This window comes from Zonotrichia leucophrys, chromosome 4A (genome assembly GCF_028769735.1).
Source record: "Zonotrichia leucophrys gambelii isolate GWCS_2022_RI chromosome 4A, RI_Zleu_2.0, whole genome shotgun sequence".
In the NCBI taxonomy this organism is placed as follows: Eukaryota; Metazoa; Chordata; class Aves; order Passeriformes; family Passerellidae; genus Zonotrichia; species Zonotrichia leucophrys.
In genome coordinates, this window is record NC_088174.1 from 3,892,574 (window position 1) to 3,913,999 (window position 21,426).

At 58.8% G+C, this 21,426-nt stretch overlaps 2 protein-coding genes across 3 annotated transcripts; one reads left to right on the plus strand and one right to left on the minus strand.

The window, feature by feature from the left end:
- Positions 1-579: 579 nt before the first annotated feature.
- On the minus strand, positions 580-10,540 carry PRRG3 (proline rich and Gla domain 3). 2 transcript variants are annotated; one of them, XM_064713093.1, is made up of 4 exons: positions 10,462-10,540; positions 7,171-7,211; positions 3,336-3,496; positions 580-2,834 (listed from the first exon to the last, which is right to left on the minus strand). In XM_064713093.1, exons 2-4 carry the CDS (start codon positions 7,175-7,177, stop codon positions 2,295-2,297), a joined length of 708 nt encoding a protein of 235 aa, XP_064569163.1. In that variant the 5' UTR covers positions 7,178-7,211; positions 10,462-10,540; the 3' UTR covers positions 580-2,294. The 2 variants fall into 2 exon arrangements, 1 of the variants encoding a protein (XP_064569163.1); XR_010440346.1 differs by lacking the exons at positions 580-2,834; positions 3,336-3,496 and adding exons at positions 5,064-5,551; positions 6,427-6,972 and having other exon boundaries at positions 10,462-10,495.
- Positions 10,541-14,770: 4,230 nt separating this feature from the next.
- On the plus strand, positions 14,771-16,185 carry CLDN2 (claudin 2). The gene has a single exon (XM_064712797.1). The coding sequence runs from the start codon at positions 15,054-15,056 to the stop codon at positions 15,747-15,749; it is 696 nt and encodes a 231-aa protein (XP_064568867.1). The 5' UTR covers positions 14,771-15,053; the 3' UTR covers positions 15,750-16,185.
- Positions 16,186-21,426: the final 5,241 nt, after the last annotated feature.

The following is a 21,426-nucleotide window of genomic DNA, read 5'->3' on the forward strand; positions in this document are numbered from 1 at the left end:
ACACAGGGATTGCTGTCGCCAGGACCTTCCCCATGTCCCCAGCCCCGCTCCCCGCAGCCTCCGGGCCAGCAGAGCCCCGGGCCGCCCTGTGCCGGAGCTAATCTCTGCCCTCCGCAGCGATAAATGATCCCCTCGGGATTAACGGCACTTTTAAACACTTTCTGAATGCGGACAGGGTCCAGGACCTGACCGTAAAATCTGGGTTTGAAAGGACTTAAAATAAATCCCCCGCTGCCCTAGTCTTGCTATTTAAAGGGGATTATCTAAGGGGTTTAGGAGCGCACAGAGGACGGCAGGACAACCTGTGCACCCCAATCCCCTCAAAGACCCTCAGAAAACCTTTCTGCATCTCACCTGCCGGCAGCTCGGGGCACGCAGGACACCCTTCAGATTTCTCAGAGGGTTTCTCAGACCTCACCACACGGCCAGGCGAAGTTCAGAGCTCCAGTTGGATGCGTGGGGTTCACTCCTGGACGCTCCCATCCTCACTAGGGACAGTCCAGCTGCCATGGTGGGGGTTATTGGTATCACTGTCCCCCACAACACCCTTTGTGGGAAAAAGCCACCCTGTGCCACTCAGACAGTGAGGGTTTTTTAATAAATACCTTTTTTTTTTTTTTTTGCACAGAAATATACCAAGTTTTACAGAATACAAACTGCAGGGATAATGACCGAGCATCAAAGACAGAGGATGCAGAGCACCCTTGTGTCTCCCTCTGCTGTTCTCTAGCTCTGGCCCTGAGCTGCCAGCTCTCCCCATAACCCTACCCTGCTAAGGCTGGGGAGGGGACAGACGAGGTGCCAGCATGTCCTGCCCCAGGAGCAGCCAGGCTGGCAAGCCCCAGCTCTGGGCTGAGGGCACCAGCTGGAGGGCATCGCCGGGGCCGGGCGGGATGCAGGCCACTGATGGATGGACAATAGCCTTTTGGTGCTGGTGGAGAGGCTGCTGCTGGGTGAACAGCGGGTGGTGCAGTGCTGGGAGCTTCTGGGCTGCTTCTGGGGGCTTGGAGCACAACCCTTGGATTAATCCATCAGACGTGACTGGGGAAGGACAGCCCCGTTGCCTGGACCCTACAGGCAGCTGCCCAGGGAAAGGGGAGACTGATCCCACAGCAAAGCTCCCTGCTCTGCCCTGCCCTGGCTACACAACCACCCAAGCAGGGCTTGGCCCTGCTCCTGACTGTCAAGGCATGGTCCTGTGGCTCCTGCCCCTGTCAGCAGGACTTCCAGGCCACAGCCTTGGACACTCTGCCCACCCGAGAGGTCAGGAGGAGAGTGGGATGCAACATCCCATTGTACCTGCTCTGGAGGACAAAGAGCCCCAAAGAGAGGAGCCAGGCAGGGCAGAGAAGTTTGGGGTAGGGAGAGGGGAGGTTTGGCCTGTCTGCAGGCTCTCACCTCTGGGGCAGACACCAGATAGGCCACATTCCAGGAGAGAGCTGAATCCCCATCACTTAAAGCCATGAGACCACAGTTGGCTCGGGGTCAGAGGACCCCCTTGGCCAGCTCCGCAGCAGCCACACCTCCAGCTGCTCAGCACCCACAGGGGGAGAGCAGAGAGCATCAGGAAAAGGCCCTGCTACTCCTAAGTCACTTACCTCAAGTACAAGACCACCACGAGCCCTTTCTCCCTTTCCAAAGAGATCCAGGAGATCAGAGAGCACCTTCTAGCTGCTCCTCCCTGATCTCCACACAGCAAATATCCCTACAGGTACCACAGTGTGGCCCGGGCTCCCCACTCCCACTCGGCAACAAATCCACATGGGGAAATCACCATCTCCCCACAGAGCTGGCCCCACCAACTGCAGGGATGGACAAAAATTTGCCACACCAATCCTGCATCTCCATCACCTAATCAGAGTCCTGAGCAGTAGAACAGGGCCCAGAACATGGGGTGAGGCTGAGCAGCAGCCCAGGGAGGCAGCAAGGCTGCTCTAATAATGGGAAATGTTATGTCTGTTGGAGGGGGAAGTGAGGAAATCAAATGCACCATGGGGAGACCCCCACATTGAGCCAGGAACAAGCTGCTGCTCTGCTCTGGCTGCTACAGCACTTACGTGAGTGGGGAGTGAGGGGCAGGAGATGGCTCCAGAGCCATCCCACAGCCAGCCCTGCCTCACCCCACCTGGGGACAGCCATTTTTGGTTAGGAGGGTAAGGCTATTGTGTGATGGCACCAGATTGTACAGGTGAGATGGGGGCCTGACGAACACCTGAAGGGGGTGCCAGGCACGGCGAAGGGAGGGTGGCTGGGTGAGTGTGACAGTGTGAAGAGGCAGCAGGGAGGCACACCCGCTATTTGCCCGCGGCGGGGGCCGTGGCCACGATCTCCTCGTACTTGGGCGGAGGCTCGTTGTAGGAGACGCTGGTCTCCTCGCCGCTGCTGCTGCTCTCCGGCTGGCCCGTCACCTCCTCGTAGGAGGGCGGGGGAGTGGCGCTGGACAGTCTGGAGAGGACGGACACGGAATGCTCGGGCGGGCACAGGGTGCTGTCTGCCTGCGGGGTGCCCCCGGCCCGGGCATCCCCAGCCCCGCGGCCGCTGGCTTCCCGCTGGTACTGGGTCTCCCCCTGGCTCTGCGAGCGCTCCCGGTACACCATGACCCTGGGCAGGCTGCGGCCCGTCCGGCTGGCCAGGTACCGGTTCTGGGCGTAGGAGGGGCGGTGGCGGGTGGCCTTCTGCAGCTGGCACCTCCAGATGATGAACAGGGCGATGACTATGAGGAGAGCCACTCCCAAGAGGGGCACCACCACGTACATAGCGTCAGAGCGCTCCGTGCTGTGCCCGGGGTCCTTGACAGAGTACACAGAGCTGGTGTAGCCTTTCCAGAACTCCATCTGTGACGGGAACAGAGAAACAACCATCAAAACCATCACGTGCTGCAGGTGGGAGAAGGACCCCACCCACCACCAGCAATAACCACTGCCCTCCCCAGGCCCACAGAAGGGGCAGTGTTTTGGATGTCCCCCACCCCTTCAAGCTGAGGTGCTGTGCGACCAACACAGAAGATCCTGGGAACGTCCCTCAATATCCCACAGCAAGCAGGGAAAAATTTATTCCACACCAAGCCCAGCCTAGAATATCATGGACAACAGCAGAGATTTGCCACACGTGCCAGGGGAGCACCAGCTCAACCTGCAGCTTTGGGCAGGGAGTCCTGGCAAAAGCAATGCCTGAGAAGGGAAAGTCATGCTGGGAAATGAGGCGACAACATGCTGCCTGCAGCCAGGACAAAAGGAACAGGAGAGGCTCTTCCCCTTGTGCTCTCCCTCTGTCTGCAGCCTGCTGAGGGTGAGCCCTCCCAACCGCCCTGGGACACACATGCAGGACACACGCACCGTCTTCTCCTTGTTCTCAAACACCTCCTTGACCTCCTCATAGCTGCAGACCTCCTCGATGCACTCCCGCTCGATGGTGCCCTGCCGGATCTCCTCCAGGAAGCCATTGGCCCTGGGAAAGCGTTTCAGCAGCGAGTGGGCATTCCTGGCCCCCAAGAACACTGCAACACACAAGGCACAGACATTGTGAGCAGGGACAGATACCCATACCCCATAGCTGGCCTCTGCCCAGCCAAGCTTTCCAACCCAGCTTCCTGATGCCACACCAAAAACCCAGGGCTACAATCAGGTAGGAGAGCAGGTGGGACAGCCAAAGGGGCACAGCACTCTTGGGGTCTGCACAGAGACATGGCACCAGGAGTCCTCCTGTCAGGGCTGAGGTGCTAGAGACAACAGAAGTGGCAGCTGCAGCCACACAGAGCAACTGAGGTACAGACAAAAGGCTCCAAAAATATTGGTTTTCAACCTTCTGCTCCTGCTGGATTTCATCTTTCTGCCCCTTTGCTGCAGAGCAAGACCCTGCAGGGCTGGGACACAGAGCTGTGCCAGGACAGGGGGCCAGCACCAAGAGGGACTCAGAGCCCACAGTTCAACATGACAGCCTGCTGGGAGCTGGTGTCCCTGCTGCCAGCTGCTCAGCGTCATGCAAGCTCAGGTGGCATCAAGGACTCTGTCCAGGCCCCAGAGAAACCCCTGTCTTCTCCCAGGCCCAGGAGAACAAGGGCAAACATGCCCAAAACACAGGGACAGCACAGGGGATGTGAGTCAGAGGCCTGAGCAACCTCTCCTCACACAGCAGCACATTCTCATCCCCACTGTGTTTTGATGCAGAGGCCTCACAAACTTTCCTCTGCTCCCAAAGCCTGGGAGACTCCTCAAGTCCTCCCATAGTGCATGCAGTCCTGAAGCCAGACAGAGCAGGAACAGCACCTTCCTGCCTGTAACAGGGACACCAAAGCCTCTCTCCATATCCTGCAAGAGGGATACCTCCAGGGGGTGCAGGAGGCCAGCACCTGCCAGGACCTGCAGCAGCACGGGAGGCAAAGAAGCTGTTTGCTCAGAGAGCAGAAACTTCACACAAAACATGATCCTTCCAGGATCCAAACACACATTTCATGAATGAGTGTTTCCACAATGCAGTTCAACACACTCAGCTCTAGGCTGCTTCCAGCCCTTCCCACCAAGCCACAAAATCCTGCTGCTCCCCTTGGGAACATGAATCAGTTCAGCTGGGTGATCCACAGGAACATATTGACCTTCTTCACCCTCAGGCTCAGTCTTCCACTGGATCAACAAGGTGAACCCATTCACACAGCAGCAGGAGTATCAGAGGAGGCAGGGGGACACAATCTCCCATCTCACCAGCTTGGTGCTAACAAAATACTGGCTCCACAAGCAAAACAGTCAGTGAAAAGCCACCAACTTCTTTCCTTAGGAGCCTTTTGCCAGGGAGAAAGGCAAGTTTCCTTCTGCTTTACGTTCCATGTATCCGGCTGCTGAAACAATACAGCAAGGTATTTGTGGGAGTATTTGGAAATATCAACAGGGACAAGATCATGGTGTAAGAAACAACTACTACTGTGCTACACCAGCCTGGGCTTGGAGGCACTGAGCTGCTTTTGTGCTGTGTAGGTGCATTTTCCCCTTGTGATTTATTAATGCCTTGCTTCTGTGAGAGTTTGCAGAGGGCTGAACCACTGAGGTGTGAATGAAGAGCAGCATGAATGATGTGAGTCACAGATCTTCCCTCAGAATCGACTTTATTATGCAAACCAATATTTTTTTTACAAGGACAACCGAAAAAGCATTTTCAAGAGGCACAGAAGGCATCTTGCAGAAGGGCAGGGATCAGCTTGCCTTGGCTTTCACAGCTGAGGAGGGCAATGCTGGCTGCAGAGGGAACAGGATGGCAGGCTGACCTTGTCTTGAGCCTTTCCAGAAGGAGATGAAATTTTACAAAGACAACATTCACTCTGCAAATGTCCTGTACTTTGCTGGAGAAGTCTGGCCTCACCTCCTTTGCCTCCCACCTTGATCAGGCCGTGGTATAAACTCTCCCCTCCTTGGCACTTGAGCCCGAGACTTGGATTTCAACTTCCTCAGCACATCTTAGAGCAACAGGCTTGGCTGCAGATCTCGCTGTCAGGGTTTTCCATCCATCCCTGCAGAAAGTAGTCACTGGACCCCTTCCCTGCTTTGCCATGCTGAGCTGGCCACTAAGGTAGGAAATAAAAACAGATACACAGGCAGGCAAGTATCAAAAGCACTGTCCCAAGTGCAAGCATGCTGTGACAGAGGTGTGTGTTTTTCCCCACATGCAATTTCCCTCAGGGACATAGAAATGGCAGGAGAGCAGAAACTGAGTCACTGCTCCCTCCCCCTGAAAGTGCCAAGTGGCTCAGGACCAGAGCAGGAAAACCAGGGGCCCTCAGGAAACCTCTCATCTCTAGTGGATCCCCAGGTGACATGAAGAGCAGCCAGTCAGGCAGGTCCTGTCCCCAACCCAGGGGGCTGAGGGGACCTGCCAGTGCCCAGCAGCCCCAGTGCTGATCCCCTGTGCCTCTCCAAGCCTCCCCACACCAGCTGGAGAACCGGTGCTCAGGAAAGATCAGAGCTTTTAGGCAGGGAAAGCAGGAGCAAGGGCTGGGTTCACCTCAGCCCTTTCCTGCTGGCTTTCCTGAGGTGCTGCTGGCCCCTGGTGGACACCTCCCCATGTCTCAGCTGCTCTGCTTGGGGGGCTGCTTCTCTGGGGAAGGACTGTGGCTGTGCCTGAAGGGCACATGCCTCCTTGCCTCCAGGGATGGCAGGGAGCGTGTGGTGGAGAACCTGCCCATCACCACATCCCCCCTGCACATCAGGGTCACCATGAAGGGGACACTGCCACCTCAGCAGACACCTTCCACCACTAGGACATGCTGGTGAGCCAGCACTGAGCTCTGGGAAGGAGAAAAGGCAGCAGTGGAGGAAGGCAGGGACCCAGCTGGGCACCCTCCTCATTAACTGAAGATTAAAGCAGCCTTTTAAAAACATTGCCTGAAGATCTCTGCTCCCTCCCGCACCAGCACAGCAGAGATAATGAAAGAAGGCATACCTGTCATCCCTGGGGTCCTCCTCCTCCTCCTCCCCAGCGTGGCTACTGCCTGCACCTTCACAGCTGGCTCTGGTGGCACTCCAAGCAAATCCTGAGATCCCAGACAGATCTCTCCATCTCCATCTCCTCCTCACGCTCCCATCACACCAGGGCACACAGCCTCCATGCAGGCCGCCCAGGAGAGCCAGAGGGAGGCTTGAGCCCAGCTCTGGACAGGCCACACAGCTCTCTGCAGCCCTGCCAGGCTCAGCCCATCTTTAGTGCTGGCCCAGCAGTGCTCTGGGTGTGGCACAGCGAGCTCAGGGTGGGGCTGAGCTCGGCAGCTTGCACAGAACACAGTGCCCCGGCCACACAGGGCAGTGTGGCCCCCAGGGTGGGCACTGCCAGGGTGCCAGCCATGGGCACGAGGAGCACTGCTGATGAGAGATGTCAGAGCAGACAGGCAGCCCAGAGAACCCTGGGGAGGCCTGTCCTGCACAGCAAGCAGCACACAGAGACAGAAATGCTGCAGAGGTCAGACCTTCAGCACCTCCTCTCGACTCCCACCTTGCAGAGGGGAGAGAGAAGCACAAGTCAGGCCGGACCTCAGACCTCACCCAGGGCCAACAGCTGATGGCAGCTGCTCCCCAGAGAGGATGACACCCCCCAAAATGCACAGGCACCCCTTTGTTGAGAGATGGCTGTCAAACATCCCCTTCTCTCCAGCACCACCAGCCCCTCTCCGCCTTGCCTGGGAGCACTTACTTGCCATGCTGCCTCACTCGGCCAAGGGGGCTCCTGCCTACCTGCAGGGAAAGAAAACAGAGAGTCACTGACAGCTTACATTTCCAACCAGTTTCAAAGCCCAGGCCTCCAAAACCCAGGATCAGATTGATGCAGAAAGCATAGTGCTGAGCAGTGCACCCATGGCAGATCCAGCCCAGCAGTGCCCCTGCAGAGAGCCAAGGATTCCAGCTGCCTCCCTGCTCCTCACCTGCCTGGAGGGGCTGGAGGGGCTCAGGGCACCCTCAGCTCCCAGGGAGAAGCAGGGCCCTTGCAGACCAGCAAAGTAGGAAGGGAAAAACTGGATGAAGGATAGACCCCATATCTCACCAGCAGACAAGAAGACCTGCATGTCAGAGACTGCTGGGAGCAGCCTGGTGCTCTTCCCTTCCACAAGAGATTGATGGATACAGGTGAAGCAATCATCTTATTTTAGAGCAACTTCACAGACGTGCCTGTTCTCACTTCTGCAACTCCTACCCACAATCTGGTTGTTGGGCCAAGATAAGGGCAGCAACAGAGTGACAGAGCTGCCTGCACACCCAGGACAACAACTCTCCAGCTGGACAAGCAATTTTTGTGCTTCAAAAGCAAAACTGAACTAAACAAAACCCCACAGAAGTTACAGGAAGCCCAGCAGAAGCAGAGGATCTCTGCTTGTTTTCCATGCTTTGTCTTCTCCCTGTGCACAATGCCCCGTGGATCAGAGTGCCCTGGGCTGGCTATTGCTGTGTGTGACACTTGCTGTGGCAAAGCCACAACTCTGTCAGGAGTCAGAGGGGACAGGACTGCCCAGCTCCTGCAGGGATTTATTGCAGATGAAGGAGCAAGCATGGTTGGAAACAGCAGGAACTAAACCACACGCTGGTCTCAGGCCCAGGACTTTAGACATCCAGTTATTCTCAAACCACTTGGGTCTGCTCTGCTGGGGTGAGGTCAGGGACAGCACAGAGCTGCTCACAGGGTCAGCAGGGCTGGAAACACACTTCTCCTTTCACACGAAAGGCAGGCACACAGAAGGGCAGATGCTGCACACCAGCACACCCCACAACAGCCACCTTCCAGTAAATGCAGCCCCTCTCCCTGCCCGCATCAGGTTTGCTGTGCTTTCCAAGGCTCCTACACCTCAAAGTGCCAAGAGGGCATGCAAGCCTGGAGCTGTGTCCAGAGAGAGAAAGCAGCTTCTTCCCAACAGTGTGGGAAGCTCAGATTGCAAACCTCAGGCTGGAGTTGAAGCAGCAGTGAGGGAAAGCAGCACCAGAAGTACATGGGAGAGATCTGCTGCTTCCAGTGCCCCACAGCCCAACCCTGCTTCTCTGAGCCCTTCTGGGGCTCAGATGTGAGAGGCCTCTGGATCCATGAATTCCCCCACAGGCTCTGGGCAGGGACCACCTGACCACTTCTGCTGTTATCAGTTCTTACAGGGACCCAAAGCCCCAGGATAAAAAAGAAAGCACAGCCCAGAGCACATGCCACAGTTTCCACACAAACCCTCCTTGTTACAGGCATCCTCCCCCTCTGATGGACAGGAGAACAAAGACACAGAAAGAAGGATATTCTCACATCACACACCAGGCAACAAATTTAATGCTGTTTCATTTCATTTACACTCTTTTACTTTGTTCCACGTATCTGTGTCAGTGCCACAATCAGGGAGCTGCACACAAGCCTCCAAGCACAAACAATGCCGGTGAGAAGGGCAGACGTCCCAGCCGCTTATTTTTATTTCCACATGCAAATTCCTGGCCACCTCCCCTGGCTCCAGCGAGCAGGAAAAGCGGGAGCAGCGCACACGCTGACGCCGAGGGGAGCAGCATCCCTCCTGCCCCCACGCAAGCCGAGAGAAGCCTGGAGCTGGAGGCTGACCTAGCAGACGCCCACCCATTCCCGATGCCCCCCCTCCGGCTTCCCATCCTCTATAAATACCCCATCGATAGGAGGTTGCTAAGGCAACCGTGGGGAGGCGCGGGGGATGCAGCCATGGGAGTGAGGATGCTGCAGTCGCACATTTGTGTCTCCCCCAGGCTCCCCCCATCCCCGCCCCCGCTCCCGTCACTGCTGCCAAAGGAGGAAATCGTGCCGGGAAAACACGGAGCGCGCCTGGAGCCGGCTCCCCGCGGGCCCCGAGGGGACATGGGGGTCCACAATGGCAGGTGGCACCTCCTCGACAGGCTGGGGGTGGCCCAGTCCCCCCGAGCCCCCAGTGCAGCGCCATGCACGCAGGGAGGGTGCTGGCAGTGCCAGCATCACGTAGCCGCGGTGCCAGCTGGACGCCAGCAATATTGGGGCTTTTCCGTGCCAACATCCACGGCGAGGAGAAGAGGATACGCCGGCTACGCCTGACAGGGCAGGAAGCCTCGCCCTCCCAAAACAGCCGTCACACCCCAGCCTGCTCCCTACGCTGCCCTGGCAGTGCCAGCCCGGCCCCTCTGTGCCCAAACCCAGCTCCAATGATCCCCACTGTGCTCGGCTTCTAGAACCACCCCACTGCTGGGACCCACAGCTCACCTGTCACCCTGCAGCAGGGACTCCCAGCCCACCTGCCCAGGTGTGCAGGGGCTTTCCAGTCCCCCCTCAGCCTTCATTGCCACCCCACGGCAGAGCCCTCAAGCCCAAGTGCCACCCCACAGCTGAGACCGCCAGCTCACCTGTGACCCCAAAACAGGGACCCTCAGCTCACCTGTGACCCCACAACAGGGACCCCCAGCTCACCTCCTACCCCATGGCAGATCCCCCTTGCCTACCTGTCACCCCACAACGGGGTCCCCCCCTCGTCACCTGTCACCCCAAAGCGGGGTCCCCTTCCTCACCTGTCACCCCCTAGCGGGGTCCCCTTCCTCACCTGTCACCCCATAGCGGGGTCCCCTTCCTCACCTGCCACCCCATAGCGGGGTCCCCTATCTCACCTGTCACCCCATAGCGGGGTCTCCTATCTCACCTGCCACCCCATAGTGGGGTCCCCTAGCTCACCTGTCACCCTACAACAGAGACCCCCATGCCACCTGTCACCCCACAGCAGGGTCCCCCAGCCCCACCTCCCCGGCTGTGCGGGGTCCTTCCAGCCCCACCCTCCGCCCCACCGACACGTCCTCCTCGTCTCTGCCGCTCTGCTGTTCGCCGCGCGCCCAGACACGCCGCGCCAGTCCCAGCGCTCCCGTCTCCCCTCTCCGCGGCACCAGCCCCTTCATCCCCGCTCCTGCCCCGCAGCCGCGGTCCCAGAGCTCCGCTGTCCTCCCCCCGGCCCCGCGGCCGCACCCCGCGCCCCGCCGGTACCTCATGGCGGCCCCGCGCCCGCCGCAGCCGCTCCCTCCCGCCGACGGGCAGGGGAGGGCAAGCACCGCCCCTGACACGCCCCCTCCCGCCCCTCGACCAATCGCGTCCCTCTGCGGCCCGCCCGCGCCGCCTTCCTCTAGCAATGGGGATGCGGGGCGGGAGAGTGGGCGTGGCCACACGCTCCTCCCCCAGCTCGGGATGGATCGGCAGCCAATCAGAGCGGGCTGCGGCTGCCGGGCGGTGCCTCGGTGGCCGCTGGGAGTCGTAGTCCTGAGCCCCGCCGTGTTTCCGCGGAGCCCGGGCGCGGCCCGGGGGCGGCCCCGGGGGTTGGACGAGGCTCCGGGCGGGTCTGGCCCCGCTGCCGCACGCAGCGCTGTGCGCCTTCCCCTGCCTGTTGCCTCACGCCGGCCTGCTGGGGCCGGGACTGCCAGCATTCCGCGGGTGTCCCGCGGTCACATCCCCTGTCGCCTCCTCCTCTTCATCATCCTTCTCTTCTTCCTCCTCCTCCTCCTCATCATCATCCTCCTCCTCCTCCTCGCTGCCCGAGTCCTCATAAAAGCAGAGGGTGGCCTGCACCGGGAAGTTCTCCAGCAGCTTCTCCCCCACGCTGTACAGGTGGTCAAAGGCCTTGGACTTGGGCCAGAGGAGCCTGTGTGGGGAGAGCCGGGGTGAGCCCCCGCCCGCCGCGCCCCCGCGCCCGCCCGCGGCCCCGGGGCCAGGGCACTTACCTGACCGGGTGCTGGAAGAACGCCAGCGCTTTGCCGGGACCGCCGTGCCCCTCCGCTGCCCGAGCCTGGGGAGACACAGCCGGGTGGTACCGCGCTCCCGCTGCCCGGGCTGGCACCAGGGTGCCACACACACAGCGACTCCCCCCTCCCCTGCCCCCGAGCTGAGGCGCTCACAGCCCCGCGGGGAAGCTGGCATCTACCCCCACACCCTCCCGCCGGGCTTTTTGCCAGTGTAATCTCTGCCCCGTGCTCCAGAGCAGGTGCCCAGGCATGCCGCTAACGCCCTGAGGAATGCCCGCCCGGTTGGGAACAGGCGGCCCCCTCAGGGCTGCCGTGGCCGTGTCCCCTCAGGGGCTCAGCCTGGCCCGGCCGGTGCTCCAAGGGAGCTGGGCACGCCACGGCCCTGGGACAAAGGACTCCATGGGACAAAGTGACCGAGAGGCTGGTTTGGTGCCATCAGGGAACCCCACGGGCATGGGGACAATGCCAAACTCACAGCGTCCATCTCCTCCCGCCGCGGCGCGGGTCCCTCCTGGGCTCGGGGCAGCCACGGTCTCCAGAGAGGAAGGGCTCTAAGGGGGAGAGAGAGAGAGGAGCTTCAGCGCCACAGCCACCCACCCTGGCCCGCTCCCCTTGCCTTGCTCGGGTGAGGCAGCCCCACAGCATCACCCGCCCGGCCAGCCCTGCCCGAGTGCCAGCGCCTCTGTGCCACCCACGGCCGATGGCATCAGAGTGCCCCCAGCACCCTCTGTGCCACCCATAGCTGATGGCATCACAGTGTCTGTCCCCAGCACCCTCCATGCCACCCATGGCCACTGCCATCAGAGTGTCCCCAGCACCGCAGCCTTCACCCAAACCCAGCTGGAGCTCCCCCATCCCACCTTCCTCACCCTCCTGCCAGCCCCATTCCCCGGTACCTTGCCCCTTGCTCCAGCCCCAGGGCTGGGCAGGCACTGGGCACCGGCACCCGGAGCCCGTGGGCAGTCAGGCAGCAGGCAGCAGCTTGCATGGTGGCAGGAGATGCTGTCCCTTGTGACACTGCAGACCCTCGGTGGGGACACATTTATAGCTCTGCCTCGGCCGTGACTCACGAATTCTTTGGGGCTGTGGGGACAGCGGTGTGAAATTTGTCCCAGTTGTGTAAACAGAGGGCCGGGGGGAGGCTGGGGGCGGAGGGGTTGCGATCTCTGGTGGAAAAGCAAAACACAAAAGGGAAAATTTGGACACCATTTGTGAGAAAATCCCCGGGGGGCAACAGGGGAGGGTAGAGACAATTAACAAGGATGATTAAGTGCTCTTTGTAGCCATTTGCATAAAGGAGGCAAGGGAGATGGGAAAGGGATGGGAAATGGTGGGGCAGTATGATGGGTATGGGATTGGGACAGTGCAGTGGGCATGGGATGGGGCTGCATGTTGGGCATGCTATGGGCACAGTGTGCTGGGCTTGTGCTGGGGACAGCACAAAGGGCACGACAAGGACAGTGATGGGCTACAGTGGTGGCAAGCACAGAGCCACCAGGAAGCAGCTGATGGCTCCAGAGAGGATCGATACAGACAGGAAGGGAGGACACGTGGCAGGGATGGACCCTAGGCACTATCAGGGCAATGGTCTTGCTCAGGCACCCATGGCTCATCACCCCAGGGAGCTGCCAGATCCCATTGATCCTCACAGATGGCAGAGCAAGCACTTGCCAGTGTTCCCTGCCCTCTCCTTTGAGTTTTTGAAATGTGGACTACAGCAGGAGGGACAGAAGAGCTCCTCAGCAGAGGGTGCAAGGCTGATGCAGCCCCTGGCCCCAGCAGGGCCACTCATCCCGTCCCTGCCCACTGCTCCTACCCAAGCATTCAAAGAAAATGCCACTGGCAGCTCCTGGGAGAGTTTCAGTTTGGGACAAGGAAAGAAAATAGCAAATGGTCCCTGCTGTAGCTCTGCTATCAGCATCCAAACACCGCTGTCCAAACGCCAGCCAGACCCTACTCAGCTCTGAGCACAATTTGTCACCAGAGGCCCTGCCTGCCCCTGTCCATCTGTGGCAGCCGGTGAGCAGGAGGGGGCACGGGGCCAGCACAGCTCTCATTACCTTCCCCATTTGCTCCTCATTTGGGCCAGTAGTCTTACAACAACAAACCCCGTGGAGGACAAGCAGGGCCAGGAAGAGTAAACCAAAAGTTCAGGCTGGCTCTGAGGAGTGGGGAGCTCAACCTGCTGGTGTTTCACTGCCCCTCGAACCCCAAAACAGGCAGCACAGCCCAGAGTGGGCACATGGACTGTGGACCTGCCAGCCACTAAGGCTGTCCAGAAGGATGACAGCAAGCCTCAAAGCTGAACCCATTAGGTGAACCTACCCCAATAATTCATAGACTACCAGAAAAGCAAGCTCCCCAATCCTTCCCGACACCCAAAGGGTTTAATTCTGATCTGCAATAAGCCTCTGATCCAGGAGATTTGCAGGTGGATTGTGCAAAGCTGAACAACTGCAGCCCCTGATCCCCTGGGCTGGGGCCCTGGCTGCTCACCCTGCCCGAGCAGCCACTGCCAGTCCTGGGTGACCCCCTGCTGCAGCCACCCCGGGTCCCACCCTGCACCTCCAGCCACCTCCGTAAGTACCTCAGAGCCCCTTCCCTCGCCTTCTGCCAGCACCCAGAGCACCCTGAGCACCCAGGTTTTTCTTTTCTAGGTGTGGGAGGTCTTGGAGAGCAGACAGAAAGCTGGCAAGCTTTGGTGCCGAGCATTTGAGGTGGCAGCGGGGGGGACGGGAGCAGGGGCAGGCCCCGGGTGGTGGCAGCACGCTCAGCCAGGAGCATTCCCGGGGGAGGGAGGCCACTGGCCGCGGTGCCGGGCTCAGCCCGGTTTCGCAAGGCACCACAGGAGGAGGAATTTTTAAACAAAGCAGAGGGAAAACAAACCAACCCTCTCCACCACCTCTGCCAACCTCCCCTGCCTGTGTACAGGGCTGTGGGCGGGAGGTGGCACCGGCACAAAATCCCAGAGGAGCTGCACCCCGAACTGCTCACCCCTCCACAGGACAGGTCACCCCTCCACAGGACAGGTCACCCCACTTGGCTGGCATGCTTCCACAAAGCATCCCAAAGGAGATGCCAGCCCTGATGTAATTCTGCCCTCTGTGGGCCTCCAGGCTCTCCTGGGGATGCAGGTGTCACTGTCACATGCGTCCCTCTCCATCCTTGTCTCCAGCAGCTCAGAAATGCTGATATCCATGGTTCAATCTCAGGTGGCCATGTCCCTTTAGGCCAAAGGAGCCTCAGCAGCTCGGGGTGGCTCATGGGTGGCTGCAGATGCCTCGGGTGAGCCCCGTGCAGATGGGGACAAGGTGCCATCCCCTTTCCTCAGCTGGGGGAGCTTTGCCTTCACCACCTGCAGTCAGCTCCAGCAGGTCCCAAATAGGATGGTGCAGACATGGCATTTTTGGCTTCCTCAGCTCGAGGCATCACAGAAGACAGGGAAGACTGCTCGAGGAAGGCAGTGGGCACTTTCCCCCCAGCAGCAGCTGGCTCTCCATCCCTGCCCGCGGCGTCAGTGCAGGGGAGGGCTTTGGCATCCGTCCTGGGCAGCGCGGCTCTGCCTCTGGAGCCTGCCCGGGGAGATAGCGGGGGTGAAAGGGCGCCTGGCGCTCCTGCACGGGCTCGGGTCAATCGTTAATCGGGAGGGATTGCTTTCCGCTCCCGCAGGTAACTCCCCGGGCTCCCACCCCGCACAAAACCGGCACCCCCGGCAGCGGGGTGGAGCTGCAGCGCTGCGAGCGGAGCCTCTCGCAGGGCCATGGGAACGTGAGCACACGGCAGGGACCTGGGCGACAAGCTGCGAGCCTCGGCCAGCGACAGAGGTGACAGCCAGCCGCCACCATGGTGTCCATGGGGCTCCAGCTGCTGGGCTACACCGTGGCCTTCTTAGGCTACATCGGCACGCTGACGGCCACGCTGCTGCCCAGCTGGAAAACCAGCTCCTACATCGGCTCCAGCATCGTGACAGCCATCAGCTTCACCAAGGGGCTGTGGATGGAGTGCGCCACGTACAGCACGGGCATCACCCAGTGCGACATCTACAGCTCCCTGCTCAACCTGCCCGCCGACATCCAGGCGGCCCAGGCGCTCATGGTGAGCTCCTGCGCCGTGTCCTCGCTGGCCTGCCTGCTCTCCGTGTTCGGCATGAGGTGCACCGTGTTCAGCCAGGGCTCGCCGGGCAAGGACCGCGTGGCGGTGGCGGGCGGCGCTGTCTTCGTGCTCGGGGGGCTGCTGTGCTTCATCCCGCTGGTGTGGAACATCCACGTGGTGCTGCGGGATTTCCGCAACCCCGTCATCCCCGACAGCATGAAGTTCGAGCTCGGCGAGGCTCTTTACCTCGGCATCATCTCCTCCCTCCTTTCCCTCGTCGGCGGCTGCATCCTCTGCACGTCCTGCCCTGCCCGGGACACCAACACCGCCTACTCCAGCGCCTACCAGCCCCAGCTGCTGGCGAGCAAGAGCCCCCAGCCCTCCGTCAGCCAGGTGCACAAGACCAAGAGTGAAGTCAATTCCTACAACCTGACAGGATACGTGTAGTGGCTGCAGGGGGAACCAGGCTGGCACCTCTCCCGGCTCCCAGGGCAGCCGGGCTGGCACCGAGGGAGCGCGGTAAGAGCAGAGGGCACGGGCATCGCCGGGTGCTTGGGGGGGTTGGCCCCGCTCTCTCCCCGGCATTCTGAGAGCCTGTGACTGCTCGGAGATCCCAGCCGGTGGCTTACACTGCTGAAGGACCCTGAACCCGGCTCCTGTTCCTTACTCCGTGGAGCTCCTGGCGCGGCGGGACCCCAGCCCGCAGCCCCAATGACCCTGCCTGTAAAGGGGAGTGGGCTTGTGGCCGCAGGGGGCGGCCCGCTGGCCATGGAGGCACCGCAGCAGGGTCAAGGGCATGTGCGTGGGTCTGCAGGTGCTGCCGGGGGTGGGGGGTGAGTGCTGGTTGCAAACCGATGTCGCAATAAATACGTCTTTCTAGCCACACTGTATCCGAGCTTTTCTCTGGCACGGGGCTGTGGAGGGGGGCAGGATGTGAAAGGTGCCCCTGCCTCCCCCACCCGAGGGCTGATGGCTTTGTCACCCGGCAGCCCCGGCAGGTGGGAGCCCTGCTGAGGGGGAGGAGGGCCACTCCCTGGCACAGTTTGTCCCTGGGCACCACGCTGGGACGTTGCCATGCACCACTACTGCCAAGGTGCCAGCAGGGACTTGCAGAGCTCCCTGTGGGATAATAACACCTTCCCTCTGTTCCCCCAGCCTTTCTTGCTTCTGGGAGTGCAGGTGTGATGAGGCTGGGGATTCATTGCCCTGTGTGTGGCACACCCCAGTCCCCAGGTGGTGGGCAGCCCTGGCATTCCCACATCCCCACCCCAGTGAGCACTGGCACCCTGGGCAAACATGTTCCCAAGAACCAGGGGCAGCTCCTGGCTATGGTGAAGTCTGAGCAGCCCAGCTTAGCTGCAGAGAGGCCTCACAGGCAGGTCCTGAGCCCCAGGTCCTTGAAGGGTCTGTTTTGGCAGAAAATGCCACCAGTGACACACTGGAAAGCTGCAAGGGATGGGCAGGCAGGAGGGACAGGCTATGTGTCTGCAGCCCTGCACAGGAGCATCCACACAGGCTGCTGGTGGCACTGGGGGGTGCTGGCACATGCCCGGCCATGGCAGGAGAGGAGGTGCAGGCAGCCCAGCCCCACAGCCCACCAGGGAGCAAGAACATTTGAATCCATGTGCTGTACCACTAACCCAGTGAGAGAACCCCTGCCCTGCTGAGCCACAGCTCAGGGCCACCCAGAGACCACCCCAGGGAGCAGCAGGCCTTGCTCTACCTGCTGACCCCTCATAAAGCAATTTAGATTAGGCCATGGAGAGGAGGGGACAATTTTGTGCACTCGAACGTCACCAGCGTCACCCTTGCACCAGTGAAACCGTGTTTGCTGTGGGGTTAGCACGCTCCTGATAACATTGGGTCACGCTTTCTCCCCTCCTCAGAGGGCAAGGAGCTACCAGAGACCCACCCTGGGGTGACAGTCACTGAAGGGACCAAGGTGGATCTCCAGGCAAAGGCCAGTGACCCCATTTCCATGGCCAAGGGACAAAGCACAGCATCAACCCTGGACCAGCTGGGTTATTTATTCCTGCCCTGGGGAAAGAGTGCCCTGGGGCATGCAAGAGGCTTAACCTGCTGGAGCAGCCCCCCAGGAGATGCTGCAAGTTCTGAGGGTGCTTTGGCTATAAATTTTAATTTATTATTTTTTCTGGGCAGCTGGTGGAGAGAGTGGGAGAGAAAATAGTTGGCACAAAACGTCACACCTTAAAGAGGAGGAATTCCTGGGCACTGAGTCCTTGCCCCTCGCCTCCCACCCCTGTCTGCAGGCAAAGGCTGTGCTAATTAAACAAAGGGGCATTTGAAATGCTCAGAGCTTGATTAGTGCTGGGCTTATTAATGCTTTAATTCAAGGAGCAGAAGGGAAGCTTCCCGCAGAAGGATAAAGGCGGCTGGCACAGGCAGAGCTCAGAGCTGGGGTACAGAAACACCATCACACTGAACAGGGACCAGTTCCCCAGGTCCCTGGGCCACCACCCTGCCACAGGGAAGCCCCTGCATCAAGCACTGGGTGGGTTCAGGGAAGGGAACATTTTTCCCCTCCAGCTTTCCTGGCCTTCAATGTGAATGCACCCAAAGATGTGAAACCTGGCTACAGGGCAAGGCACGGTGACACAGATTTTCCACTTGGGAAGGAGGATGGGGAAAGGGAGGGGAGGACACTGGGTGCACAGCTGTGGTGGCAATGGTTATCTCTGCATCCTGCAATAACCATGTTCTCATTCTTGATAAAGCAGGTTCTTGAGGGCAGCCTGGATGTGGCCCAGCCCAGGGACAGAGAGAACAGGAGCCCAGACTGCCCCAGGGGCAGCTCTGCTGATGGACAGTGTGAGGGAGGGGATGGAGCCCTGACAGCCAGCACAGAACCAGCCCCTCAGATGTCCTCTTGCCCCTCACCAGCTCAGTGGCAAAAGCTGAGGGTGCCCCAGGATTCCTGCAGGAAAGGCACAGGAGGGCACAGCCAAGTTCAGGACTAGATAGGGAAGCAGGGCTGGGCAGAGGGCTGGCTGGGGAAGGGCTCTCTCCATCTCAAGCCCCCATCTCACAGGATGGTGTGGTGGAGTGGGGAGCCTTGCAGGCCTCTCTGGAGGGCCAGGCTGCAGTGACTAATCCCCTGCCATGAGGAAATGAGTCCTTCCCCTCTCTCCCCTCTGGATGATGCCTCGATGGAAGGAGCAATAAAATAATGTGCCCTTATCTTCAAAAGTGATAGAGGCACTATAAACACTCAGTACACCCCAACCCAGGATCAGGGACTGCAACCTCATCAGCTGGTCACGAGAAATGTGCAGAAAGTCACAACTTCTTCTTCCAAAGAGGGAACAGCCCAGCCCATCTGCAAGGGCCCTGCACCCAGCCCTTGCCCACCAGCACTGCCCCAGATGCAAGCAGAGCCTCTTCTCATGCAGAGCACTGGGCAGGGATGCCCAGGTGAAAAAGGGCACAGGTTTGCCCTAGAGCCACCAGGATCACACACCTCCTGCCTCCCTGGAGCCCTCCAGGCAAGCAGAGCTCCTTCTGGCATTCCCAACCTGCTGCTCATCTCTGCCTGGCACAGCTGACCTGGAGCAGCAGCAAATAATCCATGCAAGCTCTCTGGGAGGGCCCATCTCTGCCCACAGCCCCCAGGAATTGCTCAGATAGGAGAGAAGGGAGGGGGAAGGAGGTTCAGGCCAGGTTCCTGATGGGCTGAGGCATTGGAAAGGACCAGCACATTCCTCCACCCTCTCCCCAGCCACAGCACACACCCAGCTGCCTCCCACGCCGTGCCAGAGCCTCCTGGCCCCTCAGCAGGCCAGGGCTGATATGGAGCATTGCCCATGGCTCTGCAGCAGCTTCTCAGGAACAGCAGAGGATACACAACCAAAAGGGGCTGCTCTGGACACCCCAGATCCTGACTGCCAGGCTGGGCTCAAGTCACACACTGGCAGGAATGGTCTCGGGTTGCTTTTGTTAATTGCTGCCCAAGATGTGCAGGATGTCTCTGTTTCAGCCCACGCTGTTGAAGAACGAGTCTGGACTCTTCACTTTTTGGTCTTGAGGTTGTTTATTAATTCTTATCTATAAAATTTTCTTTCTGCCCAGCCAAGATCTGCTCAGCAGGGCAGCCACAGGCACTCTGACTGCCCCCGGGGTGGTGTTGTCTCTTTATACTACAAACTATGTATAACATATTTACACTTAATTCCCAATACCCATCACCTGTGTTAGACAGTGCACTTCTACTCTAAACCAATCCCAAAGTGCCAACATCACTGCAGAAAATGGAGAACAAGAAGAAGAAGGAAGGCTGGACTCACCCAGATTCCTCCATCTTGTCCCCATAACCCCCATACCAAAAATCCTAAAATCTACATTTTCACCCTGTGATCATTTTATAATCACGCCATTCAAACCTGTGTGACATTCAGGTCCTCATACAAAGCTGGCAACTTGCTCCAGGGGTCAAAATCAAATCCCCAGGTGCTCTGGGCTGTGTGCCAGGGTCTCTGAGCCCCCAGCGGGGTCCTTGGCAACTCTGGACACCCAGAGGGATGCACTGAGTTCCAACAGAATGGGAGAGGCATTCCCTGCTCCAGCCATGCTCCTGAGCCCAGGAAAGAGCCTGATGGATTCAGCTGTGGTATCTGTGGTGCTCAGCTGGCAATTGCACTCAATTTCACCTCCAAAGGCTGCCTGCCCTCCTGGGGCTGTGGGGATGGCCCTGAATGGAGTCAGGGCACACAGCAAGCACAGGCTGTTGGTGTCCAGCTCTTCTGGTCCTGCTGGGACACCTGGCACTGAGGGTGAGGAACAAGCTCCTCTTAGGAAAACACCTTCTATCAGGGGAAAAACTGGTGCACAAACTCATGGCTGTCCACAGCCCTGAGGTGAGACCTGTTTAAAGGATCTTTCCGTCTTGGAGGAAAGATATGAGGGCAGAATGAACCCCATGACACTGCAGGGGACAGAGGCCTTTGGAGATTGCTAGAAAGCACCTTCCTGTTTGAACAGCAGCTCAGAAATCAATCAGGAGGGTTATAAAAGGTGTTTATCTCAGAAAAGCTGATACCCGTGGAGAGGACACGGATGTTTGATCTTCCAGGCGTTGCATTAACATCACAATCAGATTGTTCCATAATAATTGGAGTCTAATCTCTACTGGAGGAGCTTCAGGTTAGTGATCTCAGCAAGCCTCATGTACCTGCAATCGGTAACAGCAAAAAAAGGCTTTGTAGTAGAACCCACACCAATTCAGTGAGCAAGGCACACTTTTATAGTGGTAAAACATAAGGCCTTCCACAGATTTTACAGAAGTATTGGGAAAAACATAGTCCCTCTCCAAATTCTGCCAAAATCTGCTTTGGAGAACTGGTTTAGAGAATTGCAGATAAATTGTGATGGACAGAAGAGAGGAAGAGCAGAGGATCCCAAACACCTTTGCATGGACAAATAGAGCTGCAACCCCCTTAGCAAGTGTAGAGAGTCACCCCAAGCAATCCCTGCCATCCTGGCACCAACATTTTAGCAGCTGCTAACAAAGGTTCATGCCTAGAAGATGCTCAGACCCCAGGCACAGCTGAGCCCCTCCAGACTCCCTGCTGAGCACCACGAGTCTGGAAGGAACAGATCTCCCCATAAGCAGAGAACCCAGTCAGCTTTGGGGCTGCCTTTTATCTCCACTCAGGATTTCAGGGTGTGCTTTGGATGAAGTTTTTCCCTCACTGGCAAGCTAATCTTTCCCTAAGTCAGGTGTCTTTTTCACAGAACTTACAACACCCTCTATTTCTGGGATGTCCAGCCTGCTAAAAAGGGCTGAGAGCAGAACAAGACTCACGTCACAAGCAGCATGATTGCCTTGAACTTGCTTTCCCAGAAAAGCTGTCTCTCTAGGTTTCTCAGGTCACTGGACCAAAGTCCCACAGCACCAGCTCTGCCTGGCAGGTGCTCCCAAGATTTCTCCAACAGATGCATTTTCATTACTCAAATTTTTAGCCCTTTCCTTTTGAGGCAGTGGGCACAATTTCAGCCTTCAGTATTTTTCAGGGCATAGAAAAGCAATTACAGAGCTAAGGGCTGACCTCAGCTATCCCTGGATGCACCACTGTGATGCTGACATGCCCTTTGAACAATTCCAGCACAC